Raw genomic sequence first — 21,668 nt, 5'->3', positions numbered from 1 at the left:
TAATTATGGTATTTGTTAAGCGTTTACAAGGTGCCAGGCACTATACTAAGCGCTGGGATGGATCCACACAACAACAATAATAATAATTGGGCTATTTGTTAAGCGCTTATTGGGTGCCAGGCACTGTACTAAGTGCTGGGGTGGAGACAAGCAAATTGGGTTGGACACGGTCCCTGTTCCACGTGGGGCTCCCAGTCTCAATCTCCATTTTCCAGATGGGGTAATAATAATAATAATAATAATAATACTTGTAAAGCACTTACTATGTGCCAGGCACTGTACTATTTGCTGACTTTGCTGAATTGTACTTTCCAAGAGCTTAATACAGTGCTCTGCACACAGTAAGCGCTCAGTGAACACGATTGAATGAATGTACTAAGCACTGGGCTGGATACAAGCAAATCGGGTTGGACACAGTCCCTGTCCCACGTGGGGCTCCCAATCTCAATCCCCATTTTCCAGATGAGGTCATTGAGGCCCAGAGAAGTGAAGTGACTTGGCTAAGGTCACACAGCAGGCAAGTGATGGAGCCGAGATTAGAACCCATGACCTTCTAACTCCCAGGCCCGAGCTCTAGCCATTACGCCACGCTGCTTCTCCTAAGCTGGGCCCTCCCAAGTGCTTAGTACAGTGCTCTGCACACAGTAAGCGCTCAGTACATATGATTGAGTGAATGAAAGTGGGCAAGTCACTTCACTTCTCTGGGCCTCATCTGTAAAATGGGGATGAAGACTGTGAGCCCCCCGTGGGACAACCTGATCACCTTGTAACCTCTCCAGCGCTTAGAACAGTACTTTGCACATAGTAAACGCTTAATAAATGCCATTATTATTATTATTATTATTATTATTATTAATAAAAGGGTACACCCTTGCCTTCTCAGGCAGAAAAGATTGAGGGCCAATCCTTCTCTCAACCTGGGCGAGGCTTATCTACCTAGCAACCGATGATGCTTCCTCCGGGCCGTGTCTGTGACTTCTCTTTCTCCTTTGTGGGTTGGGGACTTTGCCCTTTCTCCCAGGACACCTCCTCTCCAGGGCCCCGAGCTGTATGCAAATACTTGTGGCATTTGTTAAGCGCTTACTATGTGTCAGGCACTGTACTAAGCGCTGGGGTGGATGCCAGCAAACCGGGTTGGAAGCAGGCCCCATCCCATGTGGGGATCACAGTCCCAATCCCCGATTTACAGATGCAGGGACTGAAGTAAGCCCATTGTGGGCAGGGATTGTCCCTCTCTATTGCTGTATTATACTTTCCAATGCTCTGCAACAGTAAGCGCTCAATAAATACGATTGCATGAATGAAAGTGACCTGCCCAAGGTCACCCAGCAGACGCGCGGCAGAGCCGGGATTAGAACTCATGTCTTTCTGATTCCCAGGCCCGGGCTCTATCTGCTAGGCCATGCTGCTTCTTTTCTTCAGTTCTCACTTCAGTTCTCTGGGCCTCAGTTCCAACCGTAAAATGGGGATGAAGACTGTGAGCCCGGCGTGGGGCAACCTGATCACCTTGTAACCCCCCAGCGCTTAGAACAGTGCTTCATTCATTCATTCATTCATTCCGTCGTATTTATGGAGCGCTTATTGTGGGCAGAGCACTGTACTAAGCGCTTGGGAAGTTGGGAAGCAGCGTGGCTCAGCGGAAAGAGCCCGGGCTTTGAAGTCAGAGGTCATCGGTTCAAATCCCGGCTCTGCCCCTTGTCAGCTGTGTGACTTTGGGCAAGTCACTTCACTTCTCTGGGCCTCAGTTACCTTCTCTGTAAAATGGGGACTAAGACGGTGAGCCCCACGTGGGACAACCTGGTCACCTTGTAAGTTCCCCAGCGCTTAGAACAGTGCTTTGCACATAGTAAGCGCTTAATAAATGCCATTATTATTATTATTATTATTCTTTGGGTCCACTTCAGCACTGATGATGATCCACCCCAGCGCTTAGCACAGTGCTTGGTACATAGTAAGCGCTTAAAGCTATTATTTCTAGTAGTAGTATTATCATTTGCAGCTCTCTTTCCTCCCTAAACCGACCCTCAAATCCTCCCTCTATTCTCTGCTCCTCCCAACCCACAAATCTCCCCTTTCCCCCCAGGATCAGGAAATCCCAACTAAACGACAGCCCCCCACCTCTCCCTGCTTTTCATTCATTCACTCAATCGTATTTATTGAGCGCTTACTGTGTGCAGAGCACTGTACCCTGCTTATTTCCAGCACTGGATTTCCCCTATTTATGGAAGCAGCAACAGGCCCACTCTGTCTCATGTCTGGGAAGGGAGCTGTGGACGAGGGGTGGGGAGACCCTGGTGAAGTTCTGTTCTGAACTATATTTTGTGGGCAGAGGCATTTAAGGAAGAAACACCCCGGAAACCTCAGTTAAAAACAGAAAGTTTATCTCACACTCAGAAAGCGCCAAGAACCTGCACCAGGAGCAGAGGCGGGGGACACTGTTCGGTACTGATCCCCAGAGGGGAGGAGGATTTGGCAGGGCCCAGTGTTGATCATCTTGTTGGGGCGAGGGTCAGCCTGAGGGGTCTCGCCTCGGTTTCCCCTTTCTTCAGGCGGCGATAATTAGCGATGGACAATCCGGGATTTTTAGCACATCACACTCAGCGGTGTCTTCTTAATAATAACAAAACCAATAATAATAATAATAGTAATTGTGGTATTTGTTAAGCGTTTACCACACGCCAGGCACTGTACTAAGTACTGGGGTGGATACGAGCAAGTCGGGTTGGATACAGCCCCCGTCCCACGTGGGGCTCACGGTCTTAACCCCCATTTTACAGATGAGGTAACTGAGGAATAGTGAAGTGACTTGCCCAAGGTCACACAGCAGACAAGTGGCAGAGCGGGGATTAGAACCCAGGTCCTTCTCACTCCCAGGCCTGTGCGCTAGCCGCTAGGCCATGCTGCTTCGGGGACACGTCTACATATCCCCTAACCTCGACTAAGGGGCCGTGAGAGGCGGAGTTTAGGGGCATCAAGGAAGGATAGAGCATCATGACAGGCTAGAGCCAGGGCCATGGATCAATCAATCAATCAATCCATGGTATTTATTAAGCACTTACTATGTACAGAGCACTGTACTAAGCGCTTCGGAGAGTCCAATACAACAGAATTAGCAGGCACACTCCCTACCCATAAAGAGCTTACAGTCCAGAGATACTGACAATTATTTCTATTAATGTCAGTCTCCTCCTCTAGACTGTAAGCTCGCTGTGGGTGGGGAACGTATCAGTTTATTGTTATATCGTCCTCTCCCAAGCGCTTAGTACAGTGCACTGCACACAGGAGGTGCTCAATAAATACAACTGAATGAAGGAATGGATGACAAGTTATCCCGTGCCTGAGCTCTCGGGATTTAAACAACCAGAGCCCAAGGATGGACTGCAAATTGATTTCTGGCCAGGGAAAGATGTTCAGAAAAATTTAACCAGATTAAAAAATAAATAAATAAATAAATAAATTCTGCGGTTTATCCAGGCTTGACCCTAATTAAGAGAGAAAAAATAAGCTTCGGGGAGTAGAAATCAAATTAATCAAAGAGAACTGTAAAAATCCATTCCTTGGGTGGCGGATGGTATAAGCTCCCCCATTCATTCATTCAGTCGTATTTATTGAGCGTTCACTGTGTAGGAGAGAGAGAGATCTCGAAGAGGCCTGGCCCCTCTCCCGCGTGCTCTTACTGACACACAAGGTTTCTGTTTGGGCCAAGGGGCCCAGTTCTCATCTGGGTCCTTACCAGAAGTGGGGTGATAATTTTTGGTATGATATTTAATCAATCAATCAATCAATCGTATTTATTGAGCGCTTACTGTGTGCAGAGCACTGTACTAAGCGCTATTTAAGTGCTCACTATGTGTCACACTGTTCTAAGCACTGGGATAGGTATAAATTAGATAGGCTGCACAAAATTCCTGTCCCACCTGGGGTAGGAGAAGCAACAGGGATTGAATCCCCATTTTACAGTGGAGGGCACAGAGAAGTCGAGTGAGAAGCAGCTTGGCCTACTGGAAAGAGCACGGGCCTGAGGATGTGGGTTCTAATCACGGCCCTGACACATTCTGGCGTACTCTCCCAAGCACTTAGTACAGTGCTCTGTACATAGTAGGCTCTCAGTAAATATGACTGAATGATTGAATGACCTTGGGCAAGTCACTTCCCTTCTCTGGGCCTCGGTCATCTCATCTGTAAAATGAGGATTAGGAGTGTGAGCCCCAGAGAAGCAGTGTGGCTCAGTGGAAAGAGCCTGGGCTTTGGAGTCAGAGGTCATAGGTTCAAACCCCGGCTCCACCAATTGTCAGACTTTGGGCAAGTCACTTAACTTATCTGTGCCTCAGTTACCCCATCTGTAAAATGGGGTTTAAGACTGTGAGCCCCCCGTGGGACATCCTGATCACCTTGTAACCTCCCCAGTGTATAGAATAATGCTTTGCACGTAGTAAGCACTTAATAAATGTCATCATTATTATGATTATGTGGGACAGGGACTGTGTCCAACCTGATTAACTTGGATCTACCCCAGCGTTTAGAGCAGTGCTTAACAAATACCACAATTCTTATTATTCAGTGACTTATCCAAGATCACACAGCATGCATTGGTCGAGCTGGAATTAGAACCCGGGTCTTCTGATTCCCAGGCCTGATGTTATCCACTAAGCCATGCTGCTTCACTTCTGAGGAGCCTCATCCTCTGGCTCCACTGAGGCCCACTGGGCTTCCACCATGTCCCGGTAGCGGCCTCCACACGCCATGAGCTCCTCGTGCGTGCCCACCTCCCGCAAGACCCCCTCCTCCAGGACGAGGATCTGGGCGGCCCGCTCTGCCAAGCTGAGGCGTTGAGTGATGAGCAGGACCGTCCGACTCGTCCGCTCCCCATGATCATAGAGGAGTCGCTCAACCTGTGGGAGACAAGGAAGACCGCTTGTCCAGGCACTGACTCTAAACCTGACACCCTCCCTCAAGCGGGGATCTTTGAGGCAAGACCCCCCTGTTCATCGCCTGACCCCCGTGGTGACCCCCTTGGGAGTTGGGCGGGAAGAAGGATTATTATGGGACAGAGGTGAGAGAGGAGGATTACGGGAGTTGGAGTGGGGAGGGAGGGTTTCGGGAGCTGAGGTGAGAAAGGGAGATTCTGGGAATTGGGGCTGGTGGAAGGAGGGTTATGGAGAAGAAGGATCATGGGGACTGAGGCTGGAGGAAGAAGGATTTGGGGAATTAGAGGAGGAGCAGAAGGGTTATGGGAGTTGGGGGAAGGAGGATTCTAGGAATGGAGGAGGGAGGATCGTGGGACTTGGGATGCAAAATGAGGATAATAGGAGTTGGAGTGGAGGAGGATTAAGGGGAATGGAGAAAGGAAGGAGGATTATGGGAGATTATATCCCAGGGAAATTTGGGATTGGGGTTACTGGCTCGGGGTGGGAATGTGGGGTTTTCTCCTGTAACTGACTGAAGTAAATTTGGAGGGTGGGGCAGGAAGAAGTAATGGGGGAATCTATGAGATAGCGGGTGGAATGTTTGTTTGGAGGAGGTCTGACATCTAAATCTGGGAATGTAGCCAAGCCCTGGAAAGATAGCCAGGGTGGGCTGGCCACTCCCCAACTGTCTGCAGACCTGACCAAGAACCAGATTTGGACGGCAGAAAGAAATCAGGAGAGAAATCTGTGGTGAAGCATGGGCTAAGAATCAGGGACCAGTCACGGGAAGGGTTGGGGTGATGGGAAAGGTGGGGGGGGGTCTGACCCGTAGCTGGCTGTCTGTGTCCAGTGCGCTGGTTTGAGGGGTTGGGGGTGGGGGGAGGAAGCAGAGGAGTAGGGTCCGGCCTGTAACTGGTTATCCGTGTCTACGGTGAAGATCTGAAAGTTTGGGTGAGTGGGGATAGTGGGGGAAGCAATGGCTGGCTCACAGGGTGATGATTATGGGGTTTAGGGGGGCTGGGGGTAATGTGGGGAAAGGGTTTGTGACCCGTGGCTGGTTGACAGTGTCCAAGATGATGATTTGAGGGTTTAGGGGAGTAGGGGTAATAACAGTAATAATGACGGGATTTGTTAAGCGCTTACTATATGCCAGGCACTATACTAAACACTGGGATGGATACAAGCAAATCGGGCTGGACACAGTCCCTGTCCCTCATGGGCCCCCCAGTCTTCATCTCCATTTTACAGATGAGGTAACTGAGGTCCAGAGAAGGGAAGTGACTTGCCCAAGGTCACGCTGCAGACAAGTGGAAGAGCCGGCATTAGGACCCATGACCTTCTGACTCCCAAGCCTGGGCTCTAGCCACTATGCCATGCTACTTCCCAACCCATGACCGACTGATAATGCCCAGGATGATTATCTTGTTACGGGCAGGGACTCTGTTTATTGCTGTATTGTCCTCTCTCAAATGCTTAGTATAGTGTTTGCACACAGAAAGCGCTCGATAAATATGTTCGAATGAATGATGATTTAGGGGTTTAGAGGGGCAGGGGTAATGTGGGGGAAGGGGTGTGAGCTCTGCACAAAGTAAGCGCCCAGTAAACACAACTGACTGACTGAATGAATGAATCCCTGGCTCGGTGTTGGTGTTCAGGGTGTTAGTTTGGGGGGTCGGGGGTGGTGGGGTGTGGGGTCTGACCTGTTTCTGGCTCTTGGTGTCCAGGGCACTGGTGGCATCATCCAGGATGAGGACCCGGGGTTCTCGGATCAGGGCCCGGGCCAGGGCCACCATCTGCCTCTGACCCCCAGACAGTTTTCCTCCGGACTCGCCCACATCTGCAGGGGTATGGAATGAGAGCATGAGGGGATCGCTCACACACACACACACCTATATATACATATACACCTACACATATACACAGAATATACATGTGTACCTGTGCACACACACACACTCATTTATATATACACAGAATATACACACGTACCCCTCCACACATGCAAAACACAAAGATCAATACAGTCACAGATACAAACAGGCCCACAAGAATACAGACAAATTCAGTCACGTAGAGACATACACAACCATGAACTGACACATATAATAATAATTATTATGGTACTTGTTAAGCTCTTACTATTTGTCAAGCACTGTTCTAAGCACTGGGGTAGATACAAGGTAAACAGGTTGGGCACACTCCCTGTCCCATTGGGGGACTCACAGTCTTCATCCCCATTTTACAGATGAGGGAACTGAGGCACTGAGAAGTGACGTGACTTGTCCAAGGTCACCCAGCAGACATGTGGCGGAGCTGGGATTAGAACCTTGGTTCTTCTGGCTCCCAGGCCTGTGCTCTAGCCCCTAAGCCATTCTTAGGGAAGCGCTCAATAAATACGACTGACTGAATGAACGAGTGGCCCAGTCAGTCAGTCAGTCGTATTTATTGAGCGCTTACTGTGTGCAGAGCACTGTACTAAGCGCTTGGGAAGTACAAGTTGGCCCAGTGTCCTGGGAGGAAGGGAGGGGAGGGTGTACCTGTGTCGTAGCCCTGGGCCAGGCCGGAGATGAAGTCGTGGGCTCCGGCCAGGCAGGCTGCAGCGGTGACCTTGTCCCGGCCCTGGGGGCCCAGCCCATAGGCGATGTTCTCGTGCAAGCTCCGTCCAAACAGCTGCGGCTCCTGGCCCACCGCCGCTACCTGGGGGGATGGGGAGATGGGCAGGTGGGCACAGGACCACCCTCCCGGGGCAGGGGGTAGGGAGGTGAGGGCAGGACCACTCCCTGGGGGATGGGGGGCTGATAATAATTCATAATAATAATTATGGTATTTGTTCAGCACTTACTAGGTGCCAGGCACTGTATCCCCCTCGTGCCTCACCTGGGTATCCAGTAACGGTGCCCCCCGCCCTCCCACCGACACAAACCATCACTCGGTGGCGGCCGCCTGACCTGGGCGTGCAGGTAGCGGTGCTGGTAGCAGTCCAGGGGCTGACCGTCGAGGAGCAGGCATCCAGCGGTGGGCTGGTAGAGGCCTTGTAGCAGGGCGGCCACCGTGCTCTTCCCCGCGCCGTTGGGCCCCACCAGGGCCGTCACCTCCCCGGGTCGCAGGGTGAAGGTCACGCCCTGCGGAGGGGAGCGGACACCGCTGACGGTCAGCGCATGGACAGAGACAGAGAGATGCGGGGGAGACGTAGCCCTTACCCACCCCCTGCTTCATACACGGCATCTGAGACCTCCCCTAACTCAAGGAGGGAGAGAGTCAGAAAGGATAGAGAGACAGTGGCAGTAACCCCCCTTTCACCCCAGCCTCGCATCTCAAGATGGGGGGCAGAGGGAGGAGGGCCTGCAGAGAGGGAGAAAGGTTGTGGGGAGAGTAATAATAATAAAAATAATAACTGTGGTGTTTGTTAAGCGCTTACTATGTGCCAGGCACTGTTCTAAGTAAGCGCTCAATAAATACAATTGAATGAATGAGTACAAGTTAATCAAGCTGGACACAGTCCTAATCGCCGTTGTACAGACAAGGGAACCGAGGCACAAAGAAGTGCGGCGACTTGCCCAAGGTCACACAGCGGACAAGTGGCTGCAGGTCCTTCTCACTTCCAGGTCCATGCTCTATCCACTAAGCCACGCTGCTTCTGCTTTATTCATCCCCCCCTTCCAGCCCCACACCACCTATGTCCATGTCGGTCACTGATTTATTTATATTAATGTCTCTCGCCCCCTCTGGACTGCAAGCTCATCGTGGGCAGGGAATGTGTCTGTTTAAGGTTCTATTGGACTCTCCCGAGCGCTTAGTACAGGGCTCTACACACGGTAAACGCTCAATAAATACGACTGGATGAATGTGTGAATGAATGATCTGGAGGTTTCCCCGGAGAAGGCTGCGAACGCGGAGGGGGTGGGGGCTTGCGGTACCTGCAGTATGGGGGTGTCAGGCCGGCTGGGGTAAGCGAAGGAGACGTCCTGGAACTTCACAAGTCCTTTCAGGGTGGCGGGGGCCAAGGTGCCACTGGGTGGACAGCGGGGCGTCCTGTCCATGTACTCAAAGATCTTCTCCGACGAGCCCACCGCCTTCTGGATGCTGGGGAATGTGGACAGCAGCACCTGGGCCAGGGACGGAATGCATGAGAAGACCCCCGGCCAGGCCACCGGGCTACGTGCTACAAACATATCTGTGCATGGGTTAATAATTTACAATAATTACGGTACTCATGAAGCACTTACTACACACCAAGCACTGTTCTAAGCACTGGGGTAGATACGAATTAATCTATAATAATAATAATGATAATTATGGTATTTGTTAAGCACTTACTATTTACCGAGAACTGTTCTAAGCACCGGAGTAGATACAAGGTGCTCAGGTTGTCCCAAGTGAGGCTCACAGTTTTAATCCCCATTTTATAGGTGAATTAACTGAGGCACAGAGAAGTTAAGCTTGAGTTAAGAACTGGCTTAATACTAATAATAATGGTATTTGTTAAGTGCTTACTATGGGCCAGGCACTGTACTAAGCACCGGGGTGGATACAAGCAAATCGGGTTGGACATAATCCCTGTCCCTTGAGGGGCTCACAGTCTCAATCCCCATTTTACAGATGAGGTAACTGAGGCACAGGGAAGTGGAGTGACTTGTCCAAGGTCGCACAGGAGACGAAGGGGAGGAGCCCAGGATTAGAACGCAGGTTCTTCCGACTCCCAGGTCCAAACTCTATCGACTAGGCCGAGCTGCTTCTCTATATCCTGTCTGCACATGACACACAAAGTTCACGCCACATGCCACAAACATGTCAGCTGTATGACTTTGAGCAAGTCACTTCTCTGTGCCTCATCTGTAAAATGGGGATGAAGACTGTGAGCCCCACATGGGACAACCTGATCACCTTGTATCCATCCCAGAGCTTAGAACAGTGCTCGGGACACAGTAAGCGCTTAACAAATACTATTATTATTACTATTATGTCTGCACAGAGGGGAAAGAGTGCAGGCGGAGGGCTTGGGGAGGGGACGAAGGAGGAGGGGGAGAAAACCGATTAGGGGCATGGAGGGGGTGTTGGCAGGGAGGGGAAGGAGGAAGGGGAGGGGGTTCTGGACTTTACTTACCTCCACGGCCGTGGTGAACTGGATCTCGTAGAGGACGAAGGTGACGAGATCCCCGCTGCTCACGGAGCTGCTCATCACGAGTCGTCCCCCCACAAACAGGATCCCCACCTTCAGCAGAAGCCCCGACAGCTGCAGGGGGGCGGAGGCATAATAATAATAATTATAATGACGGCATTTGTTAAACACTTACTATGTGCCGAGCACTGTTCTAAGCGCTGGGGTAGACACAAGATCATCAGGTTGTCCCACGTGAGGCTCACAGTCTTCATCCCCATTTTACAGATGAGGCAAGAAAAGTGAAGTGGCTGGCCCACTTGCGGCAGACAAGTGACGGAGCCGGAATTAGAACCCACGTCCTCTGACTCCCAAGCCCGGGCTCTTACCACTGAGCCACGCTGTTTCAAGAGGGTAAGAAGTTGGAGTGGCGGGTCGGGGGTTCTGGGTGGTCTCAGGATTGGGGGGTGGGCGGGTGATCTGGGGAGTGGGGAAGGTCGGGGGTCTCGGATAATAATAATAATAATTATGGTACTTGTAAACTAGCTGTAAACTCGCTGTGGGCAGGGAATGAGACTGTTTATTGTTGTATTGACCTCTCCCAAGCGCTTAGTACAGTGCTCTGCACACAGTAAGCGCTCAATAAATACGATTGATGATGATGATGATGATGTGGGCAGGGAATGAGACTATTGTTGTATTGACCTCTCCCAAGCGCTTAGTACAGTGCTCTGCACAAGGGGAGCACTCAGTAAATACGACTGAATGAATGGATGAACTTGTTCAGCGCTCTCTGTGCGGCAACCACTGTTCTAAGCGCCGGCACAGATCCAAGTTAATCAGGTCTGGCACAGACCCCGTCCCACGTGGGGCTCCCACCCATAATCCCCATTTCACAGACGAGGTAACTGAGGTCCGGAGAAGCGAAGTGACTCGCCCAAGGCCACCCAGCAGACATGTGGCAGAGCCAGGATTAGAACCCAGGTCCTTCCGACTCCCGGGCCTGGGCGCTAACCGCTGGGCCACGCCGCTTCTCCCGCTACTCACGCTGCTTGTCCACATGGAGACGGCGTAGGCTCCTGCTTCTATCCGGTTGAGTCGCCTCGTTTCCTGTAGCCGCTTCTCGTACCTGCGGGCTTCGCCCTCCTCGTTGGCAAAGCCGCGCACGGTGGCCATGGCAGACAGTGCCTCCACCGCCACCCGGCTCGACTCGGCCAGCGATGCCTGCACCTGTGCCGCCAGGCCCTGGGGACCAGGGGACGGGGGGTCAGGAGGCCTTGTGGGGAGGGAGCTTGGGATCTAAAGGTGGGGACCACCAACAACCCCCACCCACTCGGAGCATAGTGCCGGGATAATAACAATAACTGCGGTATTTGGTAAGCGCTTACTAGGTGCCACGCTGGGGTGGACACAAGCAAATCAGGTTGGATACACACCTAACAGTCTTCATCCCCATTGTCTAGATAAGGGAACTGAGGTCCAGAGAAGTGAAGTGACTTGCCTAAGGCCACACAGCAGACAAACAGCGGGGCCGGGATTAGAACCCAGGTCCTCTTACTCCCAAGCCCGTGCTCTTTCCACTAGGCCGCGTTGCTTCTCGCATTCCGTGCTTAGTACAGTGCTCTGCACATAGTAAGCGCTCAATAAATACGATTGATTGATTCTGTGGTGGGGGTGTTCTGGGGGGATTCTCTTGGGGGGAGAGCCCAGGGGCAGGGGGATCCCCTAGGGAGAATCCCAGGGAAGGGCCAACAGGAAGACATCTTGTGGCAGAATTCCAAGGGAATGTCCGGGGAAGGTTGGGGAAGCGTTCTGAGTGGGGAGGGGTTCTAAGAGGAAGCAGCGTGACCTAATGGATAGAGCACAACGAGCCTGCCAGTCAGAAAGACCTGGGTTCTAATCCCACTCCGCCGCTTGCCTGCTGTGTGACCCTGGGCAAGTCCCTTCGCTTCTCTGTGCCTCAGTTTCCTCATCTGTAAAATGGGGATTAAGACTGTTAATCCCATGTGGGACAGGGACCGTGTCCAACCTGATTAACTTGTGTCTACCCCAGCGCCTAGCACAGTGCCTGCCACATAGTAAGCGCTTAACAAATGCCACAGTTATTACAATAATAGTAGTTATTATTATTATTAGTTTGTGGCTTTAAGGGAGGACCTGGGGTTTGGGGCGGGGGATGCCTCAGTGGACTCCAAGAGGTAGGGGAGTCTCTAAACTGTAAACTCGTCCTCTAGACTGTAAGCTCATTGTGGGCAGGGAACGTGTCTGTTTATTGTTCTATTGTGCTCTCCCAAGCGCTTAATACCATGCTCTGCACACAGGAAGCGCTCAATAAATACGACTCAGTGAATTGAATTTAATACCATAAAAAAATGGGGAGGAGGGTTGCTTGGAGGGTGTTTCCTCAGGGGAGGGCTCCAGTGAGGATCTTGGGGAAGGGATAGAGTCGGGGGAGTCATTAGTACTATCAGTTTGTATTAAGCGCTTAGTGGGCTTAGAGCTCTGTACTAAGCGCTTGGGAGTCCCTGGGGGGACTTATGGGGGAGGGCCCACATGAGTGAGGGTCCCCAGGGGGAATTTCTCTGAGGGATGGTATGGGGAGAGGGTCCCAGAGGAGCATGCACTCTGAAAGGGGGGGGGGAGTTATAATTATAATAATAATTATGGTATTTATGATTATTTATAGATTCTTTTAGACTGTGAGCCCACTGTTGGGTAGGGACTGTCTCTATATGTTGCCAATTTGTACTTCCCAAGCGCTTAGTACAGTGCTCTGCACATAGTAAGCGCTCAATAAATACGATTGATGATTTATGTGGCAAGCACTGCTCTAAGCACTGAGGTAGATACACGGTAATCAGGTTATCCCATGTGGGACTCACAGTCTTAATCCCCATTTTACCCTTTGTATCCACCCCAGCTCATAAAACAGTGCCTGGCACATAGTAAGTGCTTAACAAATACCACCATTATTATTATTATTTTTTTTTATTTTGTTAGTATGTTTGGTTTTGTTCTCTGTCTTCCCCTTTCAGACTGCGAGCCCACTGTTGGGTAGGGACTGTCTCTATATGTTGCCAACTTGTACTTCCCAAGCGCTTAGTACAGTGCTCTACACACAGTAAGCGCTCAATAAATACGATTGATGATGATTATTAGTGTTCCTGGAGTGTCCGGAGAAGGGGGGGTCATCCCAGGCTGTACCTGTTGCCACTTGGCCAGGAGCTTGGGCAGGACGAGGAGCAGGGGCAGTGCCAGCAGCGTGAGCAGGGTGAGGCGGGAAGAAGCCCACAACATGAGCCCCAGGAGGTACAGGCCCCGGACCAGATACCACAGCAGCAGGTTCAACTTCTCGCTCAGGGACTCGCTCAGCACGGCCGTGTCCTCTGTCACCCGTGATGTGATGGCACCTGAGTGGGGAAGAGGGGAGGGGGGTCTGCCTGTGCCTGTGGGAGCGCTTAGCGGGGGGTGGAGAAAGGGGCGCATGGAGGGGGTGGATCCGGGGCACGCAGCTGGGTGGGTACAAAATGGGGATGAAGACTGTGAGCCCCACGTGGGACAACCTGATTACCTTGTATCTTCCCCAGTGCTTAGAACAGTGCTTGGCACAGAGTAAAGCGCTTAACAAATACCATCATCATCATCGGCGTGGTTTAGTGGAAAGAGCCCAGGCTTGGAGGTCAGAGGATGTGGGTTCTAATCCCGGCTCCACCACTTAACGGTAATAATAATAACGATGATGGTATTTGTTAAGCGCTTACTATGTGCCAAGCACTGTTCTAAGTACTGGGGTAAATACGAGGTAATCAGGTGGTCCCACATGGGGCTCACAGTCTTAATCCCCATTTGACAGATGAGGGAACTGAGGCGTCGAGAAGCGAAGCGACTTGCCCAAAGTCACACATCTGATAAGTGGCAGAGCCAGGATTAGAATCCACGACCTCTGGTTGTCAAGCCCATGCTCTTTCCACTAACCCACGTTGTTTCACTTGTCTACTGGGTGACCTTTGGCAAGCCGCTTCACTTCTCTGGGCCTCGGTGGCCTCATCTGTAAAATGGGACCGTGAGCCCCACATGGGACAATCTGATGACCTTGTATCTACTCCAGCGCTTAGAACAGCGCTTGGCACATAGTAAGTGCTTAACAAATACCATCATTATTATTCGGAGCACATGGCGGGGGTGTATGCAGGAGGTACAGGGGTGAGAGATTCTTGGATACAAGAGTGTCCCCGAGGTTACGCGGGGTCAGTTGTTCTCTCGGGGAAGGGGTGTTTAGCGGAGGGGAGTGGGTCGCAGTGGAAGGCCGAGGAAGGGGACGAGGGAGCAATGAGGAGGGGTCTCGGTGGTGCCAGGGTGACCCAGACCTGTTTGATTCTGCTGAAAGAAGTCCATCTCCTGACGCAGGACAGCCCTGAACACCTGGGATTGTAGGCGGCTGTGCATGTGGCCCATCGTCCTGTTATAGATCCCGTCACCCAAAAACTCCAGCCCGGCACTGGGGGGGCAAGGGAAGAGCCGGTAAGGGGAGATGGCAACACGTGGGGGCAGAATCATAATAATATTATAATAATATCTGTGGCATCGGTTGAGCACTTATCAGGTGCCGAGAGCCGGGGTAAAAATAAGAAAATCAGGGCGGACACGGTCCCCGTCTGTCTTCCCCTCTAGACTATAAGCTCCTCGTGGGCAGGGAGTGTGGCTAACTACTCTGTTATACTGTACTCTCCCAGACGCTTAGTGATGCAATAATTGCCACAAAAATACAAATTGTCAACTCTGTGGTGTCTGCAGTGACAATGTATGGCTCCGAAAGCTGGATGGTGAAAAAACAGGACGGAAAGAACATCGATTCCTTTGAAATGCGGTGTTGGAGAAAGGTTTTTGCAAATACCGTGGACTGCCCGAAAAACAGACAAATGGATTTCGGAGCCAATTAAACCAAAGTGGGCTTTGGAAGGCCAAATGACTCGATTTAGATGAGTATATTTGGGACACATCATTAGGAGGACTGATTCTCTGGAGAAGACACTAATGCCCGGAAAAGTTCAGGGAAAACATGGAAGAGGCAGCCCGGCAGCTAGACAGGCAGAGACCATAAGAACGAGAACGGAAGAACCGTTAGAAAGGCTGCAGATTATGGCCGAGGACAGGATGCTCTGGAGAAAATATACCCATGGAGCAGCTATAAATCGGAAATGACTCGACATTTAATAATAATAATTTTAAAAGTGCTTAGTACAGTCTCTGCTCATAGAAAGTGCTCAATAAATACTACTGATTAATTTTGGGGGTTCACAGTCTAAGGGGGGAAGAGAGATTTAAACTGCATTTTACAAATGAAGAAACCACAGCATTGAGAATTTAAGTGACTTGGCCAAGGTCACAGAGTAAGCAAGTGGCGGAGCCAGAATAATAATAATGATAACAATAATAATAGGCATTTATTAAGCGCTTACTATGTGTCGAGGGCTGTACTAAATGCTGGGGGTAGAGTGCACAATAATCAGGTCCCGCAATAATACGCTCCTCCTCCCCTTCCCATCTCCCCAACTCCCTCCCTCTGCTCTACCCCCCTCTCCGCAGCCCCACAGCACTTATGTATATATGGACATATTTATTATTCTATTTATTTTATTAATGATGTGTATATATCTATAATTCTATTTATTTATAGTGATGCTATTGATGCCTGCCTACTTGTTTTGTTGTCTGTCTCCCCCCTTCTAGACTGTGAGCCCGTTGTTGGGTAGGGATTGTCTCTATTGGTGGCCAAATTGTACTTCCCAAGCACTTAGTACAATGCTCTGCACACAGTAAGCACTTAATAAATACGATTGAATAAGTGAATGAACATGGGGCTCACAGTCTAAGGAAGAGGGAGAACAGGGATCGAATCCCCATTTTGCAGTTAAGGGATGTGAAGAACGGAGAAGTGAAGTGACTTGCTAGGGTCACATAGCAGGGTAAGTGATGGAGTCGGGATTGGAACACAGGACCTCTGACTCCCAAGCCCGTGCTCCTTCCACCGGGCCACGCTGGTAGGAGGGACTGAGGTTGGGGGGGAGGATAATGTGGAGGGAAACAGCAGCATGGTGTTGATTGAGGACGGGTCTGGAGGGAGGAGGCGGAGTGTGAGTTCCAGCCTCTACTCCGAGGTATCTCCTGGCCAAGTTAATACAATCACTGATCCTATCCCCCTTTGATTACTGCCTCAGCCTCCTTGCTGACCTCCCTGCCTCCTGTCTCTCCCCACTCCAGTTCATACCTCACTCTGGTGCCCGGGTCATTTCCGTACAAAAACGTTCCAGATTTGTCACCCCGCTCCTCAAGACACTTCAGTGGTTGCCCATCCGCCTCCGCATCAAACAAAAACTCCTCACCATGGCTTTAAAGCCTTCAATCCCCTGGCCCCCTCCCAACTCACCTCGCTATTCTCCTACTCCAAGCCAAGCCACACGCTTCGCTCCTCTAATGCCAATCTTTTCACTGGGCCTCCATCTCGTCTATCTCGTCGCCCACGTCCTCCCTCCTCCTATCTGACAATGACTCTCACCCTGTTCAAAGCCTTTCTGAAGGCCCATTTCCTGCAAGAGGCCTTCCCTGACTAAACCCCCCTTTCCCTCTTCTCCCATTCCCTTAATAATAATAATGGCATTTATAAAGCGCTTACTATGTGCAAAGCACTGTACTATTCCCTTCTGCGTCACTCTGACTTGCTCCTTTTATTCATCCCCTTTTAGACTGTGAGCCCACTGCTGGGTAGGGACTGTCTCTACATGTTGCCAATTTGTACTTCCCAAGCGCTTAGTACAGTGCTCTGCACACAGTAAGTGCTCAATAAATACGATTGATGATGATTGATTGATGATCCCCCCTCCCAGGCCTACACCACTTATGTCCATAGCTGTCATTTATTTATGTCTATTAATGCCCATCTTCCCCTCTAGACTGTAAGCTCGTTGTGGGCAGGGAAGGTCTGTTTATTGTCACATTGTCGTCTCTCAAGCGCTTAGTACGGTGCTCTGCACACAGTCAGCACTCAATGAATACGATTGAATGAATGGGTCCCCAACCCACTTCCCCCTTCCATCCCTGACCCTCACCTGGCCAAGGTAAGGAAGGCCATGAGTCCGATGTTGCGGGAGAAGGCAGCAGCGGCGCCATCCTGCAGGATCCAGTCGGTCAGGCGGCCGGTGAAGAAAGGTACGGCCATCTCCCCTGGAGGGGTAGAGACCCCGTCACCACCCGTCTGGCCTCCCTCCTCCCCCTGGAAGCCCCCAAATCCAGCCAGGGCCAGGGACCCTAACTCCTCCCCGAGGGGACTCCAGGTCCTCTCTGTTCGCTACCCTCTCTCCAGTCCACTGCTCTGCACACAGTAAGCGCTCAATAAATACGACTGAAGGAATGAATGTTGGGCAGGGACTGTCTCTATATGTTGCCAATTTGTACTTCCCAAGTGCTTAGTACAGTGCTCTGCACGCAGTAAGCACTCAATAAATACGATTGATGATGAATGAATCCCGTGGTGTAGCCAATCCAGGCTTGGGAGTCAGAGGTCGTGGGTTCTAATCCCGGCTCCGTCACTGGTCAGCTGTTTGACTTTGGGCAAGTCGCTTCACTTCTCTGGGCCTCTCTTCCCTCATCTGTCTAACGGGGATGAAGACTGTGAGCCCCATTCATTCATCCATTCAATCGTATTTATTGAGCACTTACTGTGTGCAGAGCACTGTACTAAGCGCTTGGGAAGTACAAGTTGGCAACATATAGAGACGGTCCCTACCCAACATTGGGCTCATCATCATCATCATCAATCGTATTTATTGAGCGCTTACTATGTGCAGAGCACTGTACTAAGCGCTTGGGAAGTACAAATTGGCAACATATAGAGACAGTCCCTACCCAACAGTGGGCTCACAGTCTAGAAGGGGGAGACAGAGAACAAAACCAAACATACTAACAAAATAAAATAAATAGAATAGATATGTACAAATAAAATAATAAAATAATAAAATAAAATAAAATAAATAAATAAATAGCGTAAAAAATATGTACAAACATATATACATATATACAGGTGCTGTGGGGAAGGGAAGGAGGTAAGATGGGCTCACAGTCTAGAAGGGGGAGACATACAACAAAACAAAACATATTAACAAAATAAAATAAGTAGAATAAACATGTACAAGTAAAATAGAGTAATAAATATGTACAAACATATATACATATATACAGGTGCTAGCCCCCTCCTTCCCCTTCCCCTCCCCCTCCCCATCCCCTCCACCTTACCTTCTTTCCCTCCCCACAGCACCTGTCTCTATATGTTGCCAACTTGCCAAGCGCTTAGTACAGTGCTCTGCACACAGTAAGTGCTCAATAAATATGACTGAATGAATAAATGAATGAATGTGGGGAGGGGAAGAAGGTAAGGTGGGGGGGATGAGGAGGGGGAGAGGAAGGAGGGGGCTCAGTCTGGGATGGCCTCCTGGAGGAGGTAAGCTCTCATGTGGGACAATCTGATCACCTTGTATTTTGCCCAGCGCTTAGAACAGTGCTTGGCACATAGTGAGCGCTTAACAAACACCATTATTACGATTATCACCTCATTTGTAAGAGGGGGATCAAGCCTGTAAGCCCCACTGTGGGACAACCTGATAACCTGATACCTCTGAGCTTAGAACAGCGCTTGGCACATAGTAAGCACTTAACAAATAATAATAATGGTATTTGTTTAGCGCTTACTATGTGCAAACAGTGCTTGGCACATAGTGAGCGCTTAACAAACACCATTATTACGATTATTACCTCATTTGTAAGAGGGGGATCAAGCCTGTAAGCCCCACTGTGGGACAACCTGATACCTCCGCGCTTAGAACAGCGCTTGTCACATAGTAAGCACTTAACAAATAATAATAATAGTATTCATTCATTCATTCAGTCGTATTTATTGAGTGCTTACTGTGTGTGGAGCACTGTACTAAACGCTTGGGAAGTACAAGTTGGAAACATATAGAGACAGTCCCTACCCAACAACGAGCTCACGATCTGGGGGGGGGGAGCAGACATTAATACAAATAGATAAAACAATAAATTACAGATATATACAGATAGATACATATGTGCTGTGGGGAGTCATTCATTAAGTCGTATTTATTGAGCGCTTACTGTGTGCAGAGCACTGTACTAAGCGCTTGGGAAGTACAAGTTGACAACATATAGAGACGGTCCCTACCCAACAACGAGCTCACGGTCTAGCGGGGGAGACAGACATTAAGACAAATAGATAAAACAATAAATTACAGATATATACAGATAGATACTTAGAGAAGCCCGGGAAAGAGCCCGGAATTTGGAGTCAGAGGTCATGGGTTCAAATCCCGACTCTGCCGCTTGTCAGCTGTGGGACTTTGGGCAAGTCACCTCACTTCTCTGCGCCTCAGTTCCCTCATAATAATCATAACAATAATAATAATAATAATGGCATTTGTTAAGTGCTTACTATGTGCAAAGCACTGTTCTAAGCGCTGGGGGATACAATAATAATAATAATGGCATTTGTTAAGTGCTTACTATGTGCAAAGCACTGTTCTAAGCGCTGGGGGATACAATAATAATAATAATGGCATTTGTTAAGTGCTTACTATGTGCAAAGCACTGTTCTAAGCGCTGGGGGATACAATAATAATAATAATGGCATTTGTTAAGTGCTTACTATGTGCAAAGCACTGTTCTAAGCGCTGGGGGATACAAGAATAATAATAATGGCATTTGTTAAGTGCTTACTATGTGCAAAGCACTGTTCTAAGCGCTGGGGGATACAAGAATAATAATAATGGCATTTGTTAAGTGCTTACTATGTGCAAAGCACTGTTCTAAGCACTGGGGGATACAAGAATAATAATAATGGCATTTGTTAAGTGCTTACTATGTGCAAAGCACTGTTCTAAGCGCTGGGGGATGCAATAATAATAATAACCATGCTCATCATCATTCTTATTATTATCCCTGACGCCCCCAAATCCAGGCCACATTCCCTAGCCCTTCCCCTGCCCCCCGAGGGTCCCTCACCGAGGCAGGACAGCACCAGGATGATGAGGACGGGCGGGAACCGGCTCAGCTCGGGTCCCAGACAGCTCAGAAGTCTCCGCAGGCGCCCTCCGTGCCCCCTGGGCAGGGCCAGCCTCCCCAGGTGGTGCCACAGGGCGAAGGCGGCCAAGGCCGCCAGGTACCCAAGGGCGAAGGCGTCAGGGCGGCTCCCCCAGTGCAGGGGTCCTGCCTTCTCGGGGGCACCCAGGGCCTGGAGCGAGGCCAGCCCGGGCACTGCCAGGGTCAGGGCTGCCACCAAGGGTCCCAGGGATGCCCTCCATCCCTGGGCCCTGCCTGCCCAACGTGCCCCCAACCCCAGGATGCCCCAGCGGGCCAGGCCGGCCCCCCACAGCCGCCCCAGTGGGCCTGCAGTTGGCATCAACCAGGCCAGGAGCCTGGGCAGCACCGGGCGCAGGACTGCCCAGTCCAGCAGAAGCAGCAAGGGCACCCACAGCCAGACGGGGGGCAGCCTGGAGGGCCTCCAGGAGGCGGCGGAGGGGCAGCCAGCCATGGGTTGGGGATGGGAGGCCCGAGAGTCCAAGCCACCCGCAGGCCGGTTGAGCAGGAAGAGCAGGCCCAGTGTCCTCACCCCAACAGAGGAACGGTTTAGAGGAAAGGGAAAGTGAAAGCCACGACGCCTCTTTGCCTTCCCCCCTCCCCTTCTCAAGCCTGGCACCGCAAGCCTCCCCCCTCCACTCAAAATTCAATCGTTTTACCGGGTGCACAGCACTGTACTAAGCGCTTGGGAAGTACATGACGCGCGCTTAGTCCGGTGCTCTGCACACAGGAAGCGCTCAATAAATACGATTGATTGATTCGGGGGCCGAGCACGTGCATTATGATCATTCATTCAGTCGTCTTTGCTGAGCCCCTACTGGGTGCAGAGCACTGGACTAAGCGCTTGGGAGCTACAAGTCGGCAACATCATCATCATCAATCGTATTTATTGGGCGCTCACTGTGTGCAGAGCGCTGGACTAAGCGCTTGGGAAGTCCAAGTTGGCAACATATAGAGACGGTCCCTACCCAACAGTGGGCTCACAGTCTGGATAGTCTACGCCAGGATGCCCTGCCCTCAAGGAGCGTGTGGTCCTCCTCCCCCCGGACCGGGGACCCCCAGGAACAGCCCGGTTCCTCCCGCTGCCCCGTCCCCAAAGGGCGTCTTCCTCACCGTTAATCCAGGGGCTTCTCGTATATGTGTTGCCAATTTGTACTTCCCAAGCGCTTAGTACAGTGCTCTGCGCATAGTAAGCGCTCAATAAATACGATTGATTGATTGATTTGTCTCTATTTATTTATTTATTTATTTATTTATTTTACTTGTACATATCTATTCTATTTATTTTATTTTGTTAGTATGTTTGGTTTTGTTCTCTGTCTCCCCCTTTTAGACTGTGAGCCCACTGTTGGGTAGGGACTGTCTCTATATGTTGCCAATTTGTACTTCCCAAGCGCTTAGGACAGTGCTCTGCACATAGTAAGCGCTCAATCAATACGATTGATTGATTGATTTGTCCTCCGGCTCTGCCACTCCTCTGATGGGTGACCCTGGGCAAGGCACTTTTTTTTTTTTGATGG

General features: G+C 50.5%; 1 protein-coding gene across 1 annotated transcript; it reads right to left on the bottom strand.

Moving 5' to 3' along the window:
* Window positions 1-4,598: 4,598 nt before the first annotated feature.
* TAP1 (transporter 1, ATP binding cassette subfamily B member) lies at window positions 4,599-20,663 on the bottom strand. The gene is made up of 11 exons (XM_038742244.1): window positions 20,074-20,663; window positions 17,112-17,226; window positions 14,373-14,503; window positions 13,210-13,415; window positions 11,053-11,250; window positions 10,012-10,140; window positions 8,825-9,013; window positions 7,856-8,029; window positions 7,445-7,604; window positions 6,608-6,744; window positions 4,599-4,892 (listed from the first exon to the last, which is right to left on the bottom strand). The coding sequence occupies exons 1-11, from the start codon at window positions 20,600-20,602 to the stop codon at window positions 4,662-4,664; spliced, it is 2,199 nt and encodes a 732-aa protein (XP_038598172.1). The 5' UTR covers window positions 20,603-20,663; the 3' UTR covers window positions 4,599-4,661.
* Window positions 20,664-21,668: the final 1,005 nt, after the last annotated feature.

This window comes from Tachyglossus aculeatus, unplaced genomic scaffold (assembly GCF_015852505.1).
Source record: "Tachyglossus aculeatus isolate mTacAcu1 unplaced genomic scaffold, mTacAcu1.pri scaffold_101_arrow_ctg1, whole genome shotgun sequence".
NCBI lineage: Eukaryota > Metazoa > Chordata > Mammalia > Monotremata > Tachyglossidae > Tachyglossus > Tachyglossus aculeatus.
This window is presented reverse-complemented; position numbering and strand designations above follow the sequence as displayed.